At 31.7% G+C, this 13,934-nt stretch overlaps 1 protein-coding gene across 1 annotated transcript in view; it reads left to right on the forward strand.

Moving 5' to 3' along the window:
• The window catches only part of LOTGIDRAFT_233357 (hypothetical protein), a gene marked incomplete at both ends in the record, with an annotated part of 50,047 nt that extends 41,239 nt beyond the window's left edge, over positions 1 to 8,808 (forward strand). Inside the window, 6 exons of the mRNA XM_009059217.1 lie at positions 1,405 to 1,418; positions 1,966 to 2,047; positions 2,695 to 2,934; positions 4,630 to 4,675; positions 6,276 to 6,334; positions 8,741 to 8,808. Coding sequence (XP_009057465.1) covers positions 1,405 to 1,418; positions 1,966 to 2,047; positions 2,695 to 2,934; positions 4,630 to 4,675; positions 6,276 to 6,334; positions 8,741 to 8,808 — 509 coding nt within the window. The remainder of the gene's footprint in view (positions 1 to 1,404; positions 1,419 to 1,965; positions 2,048 to 2,694; positions 2,935 to 4,629; positions 4,676 to 6,275; positions 6,335 to 8,740) is intronic.
• Positions 8,809 to 13,934: the final 5,126 nt, after the last annotated feature.

Below are 13,934 nucleotides of genomic sequence, written 5' to 3' on the forward strand. Positions count from 1 at the left end.
TATAAAGCAAATAAAATTCTCTATTAACGTAAATTACGTCATAAACTGTGATGCATTACGGTTATTTATATTCCATGAATTTGGTAAAAAGGCTGTTCTTATCTGCAATCTCTGCTAAATTGAATTTTTGTGATATAAGATAGTTGCCAAGGTTTTCAGAGTTACTTTTTTAAATGTGAGGTTTATAAAATTAAGAAACAAATGAAAAATGAAATTGTGTTCAAGTTGGTTTTACGACTTGACTGATGAATTTCAAAAGTTCAAGGGTCGTCACTGATAAAAAAACAATTATTCACTTTCAAGGAAGGGACCTGATCACAAATGTAATATTATGACAAGAAAAAATGTAGCAAACACCGCATCCACAAGGTAGTGTTTCATAATGAAAAGTGGCATTAAGGAAGAGTTAGCACACCTTGTCTGGAACCACACTCCCACAATTACTGCTAAATCTACACATAAAATAGGGAGGCAAAACAAAACCTAGTGTTATGTAAAATTAAAGAATCATCTGGTATCTTTTATGTCATACTGAAATTTCTAATAGATTATCCTTAAATACTATTACTATAAAAAAGATTTTAAAGGTAAGTTGGAGTAATTTATAGCTTTATATAACTGTTTTAAACCAGTGATGTTATTTTCAAAAGGTAAGCTGCATACAAAGGTAAATAAGTTATAGAAAGGTATATTTAGATATATATGCTATGGTAAGTAGTAATAGTAGAAATCTTGCAGGTTAACAGTTACATTGAAATTTGTCCAGGAAATACTTCACAGAATATTATTTTGATGCTAGATGCCTTGTGGAGTTAAATCCACTTTTCTTAAATGAGAAGTTTTAGGTTACATGAATTTGGAGATATGGTTGGAGTTTAGCAAAATGTGATAGAGTCAACAATTTTTAGTTAGAAATGTCGTCTTCTTGTAAGCTATGATAACATATATTATTATGTTATTGTGGTTTGGTGGTAGCTGTTTTATGTAATTCTCTTGCGGGAGCTGCATCATTTCTAGTTAACTCTTTCTTGAATTGCAGGAACCCCAGGCATTGGATTGTCCCAAATAGAAGTCAAATTTGCCCCCAATACACGAAAAAAGTTTTCGAGAAAAAGGCTCCAAGACTAGTTAAATAGGACGATTAGAGTCTAATACTGGACAAATTTCTATGTACCTTTTTTTAACATACAAGGAAAATTTTAGTTTGAATGAACATATTTTAACTTAGAGATCTTTTAGATAAATTACATTGAATGATTTTTTGCTTTTGCACATGTTTTATAATTTAATTGCCATGAAAGAAAATAAAAATGTAAAATAATACATTTTAAGAATTCAATAAAAAATCTGTAACATTTTTTCAATTGATAATTTATATAATAATATATCTAATTTTAATTTCAGGCAAAGATGCAACAGTATGTATTTTCTTTTTTTGTGCAAATATACATATTTATAGATAAGTTCAACAAAAAGGTTGATTATATTTCCCAGTGTTTACACAAAACAAATTTTATGAGTCTGCTCTGGTTTTCAAAACGCTTTGAAAAAAAAAAAAGGTTTTCCTTTCAGACAGTTTGGCCAGTTAAAGAATGTGCTGGATTACCAACATAGCTGTCTTCCCATTCTGCTGCAATAAAAATACTTAAAAAACTTTCAATGGATCATTAGAATTGTAGATGTAAATTCCCTCATATTTAGTTCATTACTTTAGGTGTGAATGTGAGAGAATATTCGTATTGAAAAAAAATTATTTCATCCATTTTTAACCCTCAGTATCTAGTTCAGGCTTTATATTTACCACAAAAATCCATTGACATCAAACTGTTTGATTTTAGTTGTATGATACCTTTACATAAGTTTAATGCGAAATATGAACATTGTGTGCATTGAATGACTTTGTTTCAACATGTACGATTGCATGTATAAGAGTAAAAAGTTTTATTGAGTGCAAAAATATTTCAGGATGATGATAGATCAAGCAAACCAAAGCCTGGAAGTGGACCTATTTTCACATCAAAACCTGAAAATATAGTTGTAGTGGAAGGTAAGGTCAATTTGTTTATAATTGTATTAGAATGTTGGTTCAAATTATTTAGTTCTTATACACCCACATTATAATGTATAAATTCCAAATAAAAATGAGAGTTAAACAAAACCAATCATGAAGATGAGAAGATATGATGCTTTAAGTAATAAAATTTCTGTTAAAATAAACAATTTATTCCTCCAACGTTACGTGTTTCTAAAAAACACTCTTCCTCAGGGAGTCCAAAACCAACACAATTAAAAAGCAAATGACTGAATTTTTGTGCTGACACGGAATCCCTTAGTTGTTCACTGGAAAATATTATAGCAGACGACACTTGAAATTACGATTACAGCTCAGGATTATAAAGGCAATTCGGCCTTTGGTATTTGGTAAAAACTGAATTCTGCCATTTTGTATATTTTGGAAATAAATAATGAATTTGACGTGGCTTTAAAACGACAAGAAAAATTCTGCAGGTTGAATTGTAGAGATAACCCATGTTTATCAAAACAAGCGAATAAGGAGGTCACGTGAGGTCATACATGTGAATTATTAATCATTTCTCGAGATGCACGAAGAATAAGTCAGCACAAAATTAGGTTACTTGATTGTATTAAATTCAGATTGCAACAAATAATTTGATTGCCTGCATTTGATTTTAGGTCAGCCTATAAGAGTATCAGTTGGAATAGACTGTCAAGGGCGCCCTATGCCATTAGTGAAATTTCAGAGAGCAGGTCGTGAAATTCGTGACGATAGCAGAACAGCTATCAATGCCTCTAAAAGTGGTGCTGGTTTAGAGATCAAGAAAAGTAGACAGACTGATGAAGCAAAATATTCTATTATACTAGAAGATGATGGTCATACAACTGATACTGTTACATTTAGTGTGTTTATCAAAGGTAATGATTCTATAGTATTCTGGTTGTGATTATCTTTATGAATTACACATACTGGTTTTTATTTATCAATTAGATTTTAGGTAGTCTGTTTTGTACAATTTATTTTATGGTAATAGTTTTCATTTTGAGAAAACTAAGTCAAATTGGCCTGAATAAAAGTAAGAAACAACTATAATGATAACAACTTTTTAGATTTTTTAGGCTTTTGGCGTTGATCTGTCTAAGTATAATGTTATCTGCTTTCTAATGCTGGTACTAAAAATAATCTTGTATGTATGTAGGCCTATGTATGTTTATACCATATGTATTGATTCATAATTGATTCAATCATTTAATCCAGGCAAGAACATAAATTGTTTGTGTAGCAACAGATCAAGGACTGTGGATAGCCAGTCCCTCAAATTTCTTTTTTATACGCCCCCTGGAAACAAACATACCATATTTAGTATGAGTTATTGCCCTTGTTCTTGAAATGCTCGTAAGCAATGTAGAAGGCACATTTTTTGACAGATTTTAACAAAACTTGGTTCGAGTGTTAATCACCCAAGAACCCTATTGAAAAACGGAAAAAATTATTTATTGCACTTGATTTTGAAAATACATTCAATTTGAGCTTGTAAACACTCTAGAAGGCACAATTCTTGACGGATTTTGATGAAAATTAGTATGAGTGTTAAGTATCACTCAAGGATGAATCCTATTAACAGTGGAAATTTTTTTTTAAAAATTCAATGAGTTATTGTCCTTGTTCTTGGAAACACGTTCAATTTATATATGTAATCATGTCAGAAGGCACAATTCTCAACCGAATTTGATGAAATTTGATGAAACTTGGTGAAATTGTTTTTTATCACCAAACGATGAACCCTATCGAAAATCAAAAATATTAAAAAATATTTAAAAATAGTTACAAAAATTTGATTTATTGTCCTTGTTCATGAAAATACGTTTTAGCTCGTGAACACTCTAGAAGACACAATTCTTTGATTTTTATGAAACTTAGTGTGAGTGTCCAAGGATGAACTCTATTGAAAATCAGAAAAATATTAAGTATGAGTTATGGCCCTTGTTCTTGAAAACACTTTCATTTTCCAGCTTGTAAATAAGTTAGAAGGCACAATTCTCGACTGATTTTGACAAACATTGCACACAAAATTGAGTTATTGACCTCAAAATTTGAAAAAGCATTAAAGGCTTGATTCTTGACAGATTTTGATAAAAAACTACACTACAGTTTTCATCTGACTTTAATGAAATTCGGTGTGATCATTTATATTGATGAAATCTTGGAATGATTAAAATTTTATGATTTTTCAATGAAGGGTTTTTGAGTTATTGCCCTTGACTTGAAAAAAACATCTCAAAATTGTGAAATTTGTGAACAAAATAGAGACTACAGTTTTTACGATTATTTGATTTACAGTTTTTATGTTATATGTTGTGAAAAACTCGGCATAAAAACTGACAGTAAATACATATATGTATGAATAATTTCAATCTACAAATGCATGATGAAGATCTTTAAAATGAGAAAATTAATTTTAGTTACTAAAGAATCGATTATCATTTCTGACAGCTGCCAGTGGGTGTATATTACCTTGCCTGGCAAGCTATCTTTATTGATTTTATTAAGAATAGTCTGTCTTAGTGGTTCTCCTGCATATACTTTAAATATATATTGATTTGCTTTTTCAGATCAGAAAGATTCTAGTTTGGATTTTAGAAATTTGTTGAAACATCGGTTAGTGGTTTAATAATTGTATTCTATATTTGGTGGACCATATATACCTAGTATATACAGTGGCGCCTCGTTTATCCGAAAGCCAGTTAGAAGAACTCACATCCAACCGCTGATGATGAATACTAATTACTATAGAATTTGATAATTGGTTCCCAATCACTGCCGTGCAGAATCGGTAACCGAATCAGCGGATTACTTTTACATAGTAAATATTTCGTTCCCAGTAAAAATCGTGCAGATATCAGGGTTTCTGGATTATCGGCAACCTAATAAACTTGACTCCACTGTATATACTATATTCACTCACATGGTAATTGTATCCATATTACGCAATTATGGAATCGTCTTTTGACTCTATTTAGTTGCTATCTTGCTTATCATATTTATTATTATTATATTTCAAACTTCAGGGCTTCAAATAATTAAAATGACAATGAATTTCCATTAAACCATTTTTATACGCCAACATGAATATGTGGTCGTATACTGTCGTCGGTCTGTCGATTCTGATGAAACTTTGTGTGATCTCGATGAATGGTGTTGAGTTATTACCCTTGACTTTGTAAAAACGCGTCAAAATGTGTTCGTGAGCACAATAGAAGCTACAGTTTTCAACCGATTCTGATCAAACTTGGTATGATCAATGAAATTAATAAGATCTCGGACCAGTTGTAACTTGACGAACGGATTTTGAGTTATTGCCCTTGACTTAAGAAAAACGTGTCAAAATTTGTTTGTGAACACAATAGAGTTTACAGTTTTCATTCGATTTGAATGAAATTTGGTGTGATCATTTATATTGATGAGATCTTGGACAAGTTTGAATTTGATCTTTTGATGAACGTTTTTGACTTGATCATTAAGACCTTCCATGTCTTCTCTAGGTGCTAGTAATCTGGATGATCTAGACTATGTTATTGTCGTTCGGAACTTTTAAGCTTTCTGAGGCGAGAAATATCAATTTGTTACGCGAAAAAGAACATTTTTCAAGAACACACAACTTTGACGTCTATTGGAAATATTAACAGTCTGAATCGCGTAATTCACGATCTTTTCAACAAGAAAAACAATATTTTTTCATAGATTGGTACCGGACAAACATGTCCGGCTCAAACGAGATTGTACCGGACATTTGCCAAAATTGTACCGGACAATGTCGGTGTCCAGACGCTTATTTCAAGCCTTGAATCTGTTTATATTTAGAAAACGGCACAAAACAGAAAGTGTTATGGAATTGTTAATATTATTCTATTCATAGCTCTATGAACTTTGACACATAGCATGCTGCCTGGTGTAAGATGTCGGCATAACTAGAACTTTATTTGCCAACAACCCCTAAATTCGAACAAATTCTCAATTGAAGCTGAAATCGGTCTCTATCAGCTTTTGCCCCTCATGCAAATGCGGCCGACCCCTTGGCGCATTGGGCTGGTTACGGGCCTGGAATGAAGTTTGGTATGCTAATATGGATTGCAGAATCAGCTTTGCACTTTGGATCATACTAAAAGATGTACCAAAGTTCAACGGAAGTTATTGAGCAATATTGGTAAAAAACAATAGGTTGCTAAAAATTAATATAATATTTTATATCTCTTATTAGTGAAAAAGGAAAGAAAGATCAGGATGATGAAGATGTTGATTGGGGCAGTTTAAAACCAGGTTAGTATTCAATTATTAGCAATTAAGAATAAAAATGTTAAATACTGGTGTTAAGTATTTCATCAGAGCTTCCTTTTGATTCATGAAGTATAATGATTCAATAGTCAAATTAAAATTTTTATAAAAAAGGGAAGTTTTTACTTAAGCCATGTTAAAACTTGATGATGAAATGCTAATAGAAGAGATGAATATATAATATTATGTTTTATGTAATTTTGATATACATCCCAATATATTTCTTTTTCTTTGTTCATATTGTCTCATTTTTTTGTTTGTTTTTGTCTTTTGACAGAGGAAGGTAACATACATATTTGTTTCTGATGTCTTTATTATTAGGATCTTCTCTTTAGTCTATAATTAATATTATGTTGATACATCAAAATGTATTTTTTACTTAACATGCTTTCATAGGCTTATAGTATACTCTAATATCACAAATTAATACATTTAAGTTATAAGAGCAAGTGAAAAGTAAGTTAAGGTGAGAAGGTTTCATTTAACATCTAGGAATAGTTTAGTTTAGTCTAGATAAAGGCATGTAAATCCGTACATAAATATGTAGATACAGTAATATTTTATTTTTTATGTTTGGCACTGTTGGAAATTTACATTACATATCAAAAATAAGGCACGGCCAATTTTTTTCTTGTTTTATGGACTTGAATTTGTCAGAAATGATAATTAAAAGCTAGTGTTTCAATGCCCCAAAAAACAGATAGTATGAAAGGGACTATGGTGACCGCTAATCAAAATTGTTCCTGGGACCAAGAAATGCTGAGCAAAAAATTGTAAAGATCAAACTCATCAAGAACTCGCCATTATACAGCATGATGAGAATCGTCAAAATTAATCAAAACTGTTGTCTATATCACATTCACAAGCTAATTTGAATGTAATTTTGCAAAGTAAAGGGAAATAACTTATTTGTATACATCATACCATATTTATTAAAAATCTGAAAAAAATCTGTAACCTCTGCCACATTCACTTTTTTTTTAAATCTCTCGAAATTTCATCATTATAATAAGCCTGCCAAGTTCATAAGTTTAATTGGTTAAATCAAGTGCAATACATCTAAAAGAAAATTTTTGGCAAATTGAGATATGTTCACTTATCTGCAATTTTATCAACATATTCAAAATCTGACAAGCAGCTTTTCCACGTCAGCCCCCCTGACTAGCATCACAGACAACAGGAAACCAGGTGGTAAAATCCAAGGTACCTTCTTAACTTATGCCGCGTTTATTAACCTTAACTACATGTAACAGAGGGCAAAATGAGGGTAATATAGAGCAAACATATTCAACTGCCCACATCAGCATGGTGAAATGAGAAACTTTCTCACTTGATCTTCTTAAACATACCAAGTTTTACCAAGATTAAAGTGGTAAAATGGGGTAAAAAAGATTAATTGTTGCAAACCGTACACTTTTATATTTCGATCATATACTAAGTTTTTTGAAAATCAATGGAAAACTGGAAGCATATCATTTTCAATAATGGTTGATCATGAAAATAAATATCATTTGTAAGATGACAAAATTTTAACTGTTTTCAATTTAGGTTTATGTTTACACATAAAAATTTGATCTAAATCTGTTCAATACTTTAGAGAACACTATTATTGGCTCTGGGAAACTTAATTTATGTTTTATGAGCATGTCTTGAAAAAGATATGAAACTAAATAAATTCCCGAACAGCACATATATTCAAATTGATTTTTTCTTAGAAGGCTACACAACTTTTGTTCTTTTTTTAGCTTTTGCAAGGAAAAATGTGTAAAGCAAGCAAAAATATTGATCAGGCCTATTGTCATGAATGTAAAGAGTATTTTGCTACTGTTTATATATTTACATCAGGCAACATTTTACAACATATCTTTCAAAATATCCAAATTCTAAAATGCATTTAGTCTTTGTCAATTAATTGTCATGCTGTTTCATACTGATCCAATTTAAAAAACACAAAATTTGTTTGGCTCAATGTATTTCTCAGTACTAAAGAGTAGATCCTAACGTGATATGTTATTGTGTGATTGTAAATGTCTGTGTTGTGACTAGAATAATGTTTTGTTTCTAGCTGCTAATGTGAATTGGTGTATTTCTCTACTTACTTTAATCATTTATCATCTTCTATAAACAGTGTTACTTACATTCTCTTTCCTATATTATTATAAGTGTTAAGTAAAGTGTGCAGGTTTTTTAACCTTTAAAAAGCTAGCCGCACTTGGCGTGTACATTATGGACAGTGACTTTTTTTTACCAGAGTGATTTCTCTGTCAATGTTGACAATTCCCGATATTGTTGCTTAAATGGAGAACCATACACGACGTGAAAAAGTCCCTTCTATGTCATAAAATGAGTGTTTTGTATATTCCTATAATTTTGATAATATGTATATTGTAGTGTTGAAACAGTTAGTGAATTTTACGAACCCTGTAATCGTTGGCAATAACCGTTTTTTACCCGGTTAATTACTAAAGATTGTAAAAAGAGTCAAAAACCACATTTGCGGCGGTACTCACCGTTAACTAAACTAGAGTACGTGTAAATGAGTACTCAGGATGATTTTGGCTAGTTCCCAGCGAATTGTTGGTACAAATCGACAGAAGTGGCGCGTGCCGAACGTCTGATAATGATTACAGTGCTTATTTGTTTAACCTAATTAACATAACGGTGCACACGGCGACTGTTGACAACTTAAGACCATCATGACGCGATTATCCAGAACGTGTAATTAGTTGAACTTAAATAAAAAAAGAGGCTTGATAATCTTGACCACAATTCGTGCATTCTTTTGATAATTGATACCCTATCTTGATTTATGCATCTCAATTATTCAATCAATAAAGATGTTTATTTACTGAGGAAACAGCTTTAAGACTCATACAGCGACGAATCTTCTGTCAAAATTGCTCTCCTTTTACTTCTTATAAAATCGATTATCTCAAATTAGACCCAGTTATCTGTGAAATACTACCCGAAATTGGTTAACTGATTAACCGTTTCAACACTAGTATATTGTAGTGTGTTATTTCTTGAAAATTGGACAGCAATACGTATCAATATATGAAAACACAGGGAAAAAAAGTAGCAATTATCATGTGCATAGTGCCATGATTATAGGTTTTTAAATGTTTCTTTATCAACGGTTGACGAACATTCATCACATCTAACCAATTCTTGCTCAACAAACTTTCCTCTATGTCTAATGACCTACCTTTGCAGATCATATGTTATTATTCAATCAGCAATCTCGTAAATATTTAGTGAGGGATAGCAATTTAAAAAGGCAGCATCCATAGAATCAGCGATTTCACTAAATAAAGATAAATTTACCTTGAATGTTTCTGTAACCATTAAAAAAAACACAGTCATTTTTAGCTAATAAAGATGTTTTTAATGACAATAATATTGAGTTGATATCGGTTAGATATGAAAAGAATTGATTACCAATGCAAAATGAATATGAGGTTCTTGTTATGATCTCAATTGACCCACAGTGTGTTGGTCCTATGATAATTGATGAAAGATAAACTGTCTCTTGGTATGCTGATGTACATTGCTGAGAACTTAAACAGCCAATGGCATAAGCAAATAACATCAAATTTGGATTTTGATAAAACTTTGAAAGGTTTGAAATGTTTGATTTTCTTAATTTGGCATTTGTTGTACATGATTTGATGAAGGTATTATCGATAGAATAGATTTAAATCATTTTAAGTACCCCATGAATTTGCCTTTGGTGTAGTTAATTTAATATCTCAACCATTATCCTTATGATGTGAAGTTTATTTCTTGAAAAAGGAATCTGAAAATTATTGCACCAGAAACATTGCTCATACATCTTAATAAATCATATGACACCATGAAGTCAATTCAATAGATCTGCAAATGTGATAATACACATCCAATGTTTGAAGAATTCATAAGATCTGATAAAGAGGAAACTCAGGAGGATCTTATGAATGAATTGTTACTTGTGAACTGCAAAGAGAAATATTGATGCTTTTGATTTATTTATTGGCTAATAGATTGACATTATTATTTCTGCAAAGAAAATTAAAGCTGTGGTTTTTTTTTTTCAATTTTGAAAAGCAAATGTGAATTAATCAGTCTTTTCTTTCACAAACCAAATATAAATATATACTTCATATGGAATATACCTTATTTACATTGTGCTCCATTTGTAATACTTGTTAGGTACCATTTCTATTACAAATATCCTCCTGCATACAATAGATATGATATGGAGTTGATATTGTAAGCAGATGAAATTAATTTTACAATCTAACATCATTTTTTATATACTCACCGTTTTTGTTGTTATGATAGAAGAAACTAACATTTCAATTAAGACAAGAATTCTCTTCATACACTTATATTTTTCTCCATTCATGTCCTTAGATTTGTATTATGTGTGCAATAATTGTTTTACGTTACAAACAATATTCTGATTTTATATATGTTTTACAATAAAAAAAAAGGTATAAATTGACAATATCTTATAAATTCTAAAACCTAATAAGCTAGACTTTAAAGCTCCATCTACATAAATATACATTTGCTTAAAATATTGTCCTAGATCCTTTTATGAGAGCTTAAGCTGCGTTTACCGAACACGCGGCATGCGTATTGCGGGACGCGGCAACGGAATGCGGTATGCGAAATGCAGTAAATATACCGCACTTCTATTTATCGGAAGGCGTTAATGTGGCGGTATCACTTCAAGTTTCATAAGCATGTCGCCCATCTGGTCCGTTCCTTCTCAAACACGATGCAACCGAATCCAGCTGGATGTAATCATCGCCGTTGGGGCCTATGTGATAGCAAGGAAGAGACGTTCTAGACGAATTGTTTGTTTGATTGGTGTTTATAACCAGTACATCACAATGGTGAAAGGCAAGAGATTTCCAGCGAATGTATCACTGCTTTGTTGCAGATGTAGACCTACAATCACTGAGCCACCGAGGCCCATTAACAGTGTGAGCGATAGAATCATTACAATTCTCTGACTGAGGCTTGATTTGAGCCCGAGCCTTGTATGTCGGAACAGCTGAAGACGTGCGCTACGCGGCCACGACCGGCTCCAAACTTAAAAATGAAGCTCACCATCTAGTCCTTCCACTTTCATTGTTTTTGCTATGCTCTCCCAGGCATTACTCATCTTCTGTGCATTCATATGACTGTCGTCCTTGGCATCGTAGATGAAAGGACGTTCCCTGATGAGTCTGACCAAGCGTTCGATTACATCGTCCGGAAGTTGTTTTCCTCTAGGCATTTTGACTTATGGGCGCAACTTCACACGCAGGAATGCATGGAAACTATTAAACAAAGCTCGGATAATTGCTACACGGGGACTTAAACTGCCACGGTATATTATACCGCGCCTAAAGATCGCTACTCTGACCGATTGGTGCCGCGACCGACTCCCATAACGCATACTGCATAACGCGGTCCGGTAAACGGATTAAGGGAAATGGCTTGGAGCGAAAAAATCTCTATACCGCATTCCGTTGCCGCGTCCCGCTATACGCATACCGCATGTTCGGTAAACTCACCTTTACAGTTCTTTACAAGTGTAAAGTAAAATATTGTTTAATTCATGTTATGTTTGTGTACATTGTATATGTATCTGTATATAAAATATCCTGAGAATACAGGTTTTCAACTTCATTTGAAATATATATAATATGATGTTGGCAAGTGTTGTTGGGCAAAAGAGCTGTTGCTCTAGTACAGGGTTTCTCAAAAATTGAGTGATAATTCCTGTAATTGTTAATTAAAACCTTTAATTTCGACGTAGGTGATAATTCAACGAATCTTGTAAAGAACGGCGAAAAAACGTTTTTAATTCAAAATTCTTGAATTTTCATCTTGGTGAGGGATTTTTAATTTAAAACTTTATAAATGATAATTCCTGTTATTTTTGATTAAAAACTTTAATTTCCACCTAGGTGATAATTCAACGAATCTTGTAAAGAACGGCGAAAAAATGTTTTTCGAAATTCTTGAATTTGCACCTTGGTGACAATCATTTTCACCTAGGTGAAAATTAAAGTTTTTAATTAAAAATTACACGAATTATCACATAATTTTCACCTGTGTGAAAATAATTATCACCTAGGTGAAAATTAAAGATGGGTTTCTTTTAAGTGTTAAAGTAAAAAAACTAATTGTTTAATTGGTGTTTCTAATGAATTATCATGTATTCTTAATCATACCATTATGTTCTTATTGCATATAATTTAGAGTTTTATCCATTCATAAAAGTACATGTATGTACAGTCTGGATAAATAAAAAAAGACTTTTTGACCATTCTTGATCGGTCACTCATTGGATTTATTCTAGTAATTTTCTTCTAATTTAGCTAATTATGAATTCATTATGAACATGTGAGACAAACTGGTATTTTTCCAAGTAATTAGAACACCTCTACTTTCTATTCTATTCTATTCAAGTATTAGAATTTTCATTTTCATTTTCATAAATGAAAATAAGGGAACCCATCTTTAAAGTTTTTAATTAAAAATTATAGAAATTATCAGCTAATTTTCACCTAGGTGAAAATAATTATCACCTAACTGAAAATTTAAGTTTTTAATTCAAAATTACAGGAATTATCACCTAATTTTCACAGGTGAAAATTAAAGTTTTTATTCCAAATAAAAAGTGGAAAATGTCGTATGTGAGCCACCGTAGTCTGGTATTTTCATATTTTGTACAGAGAGCTGAGAAAATATTCTGAATCAGACGGAATTCATAATTCTGAAAAGTACTTTTTCAAATTCAACATTGTACGAGTACGATTAATAACAAAAATGTGTTTTTTACTGCTATAAGCTCAACAAGAGCGGTTTCACCAATTAATAAACCTCAAAGCCTACAGCATCGGCAGGCTTTCACCTTCGCCAACCTATGAGTACCCTTAAGTAGTGCAGACCCTTTGACCCAACCTTGCTGGTGCTTTGGCAATTCTAAATATAACATGTGGCACTATAGCTAATTAATTTGAAAAACCTTAGTAGTAATAGTGCTTACAGATTTACAGCGCTATTCCGCATGGCTCTGTAGTACTATAAATCTGTAAGCACTATTACTACTAAACTTGTTCTATTTGTTCATAGTTATACAAATTGTTTGTATTATTGTAATAAGCATGCTGAAAACCTGGTGTAAAAACCGTAAATTTTGGAGCTCCAATTATTGGCAACTCAAACAAGAGAGAAAATTTACTCATTGTATAATTTTTGTTATTTAGTTGATAAAAAAGGTCGTAGATTATCTCAAATAGAAATGATGAAGAAGAATCTAAAGAAAGTTCCAGAAGGAAGTGACAGTGAAGAAGAAAAGGTAATATGATATAAGATGATATTCCTTTTCTGATTATAAACACATTTAAAAAGAATGATTCAATAAGGAGCTCTAGTGTGTTATATAATATATATATATAATTATAGTTATATAATACATATAACTATGAATGCCTATTAATATAGAATCATGATATATGTGCAGATCTTGGTGCCATTCCCAAGGCTTTGTTTACATAATAATGTCAAACCTTGACTACCAGGGAGAACAATCCTTGAATGTTAA

This window comes from Lottia gigantea (genome assembly GCF_000327385.1).
Source record: "Lottia gigantea unplaced genomic scaffold LOTGIsca_38, whole genome shotgun sequence".
Taxonomy (NCBI): domain Eukaryota; kingdom Metazoa; phylum Mollusca; class Gastropoda; family Lottiidae; genus Lottia; species Lottia gigantea.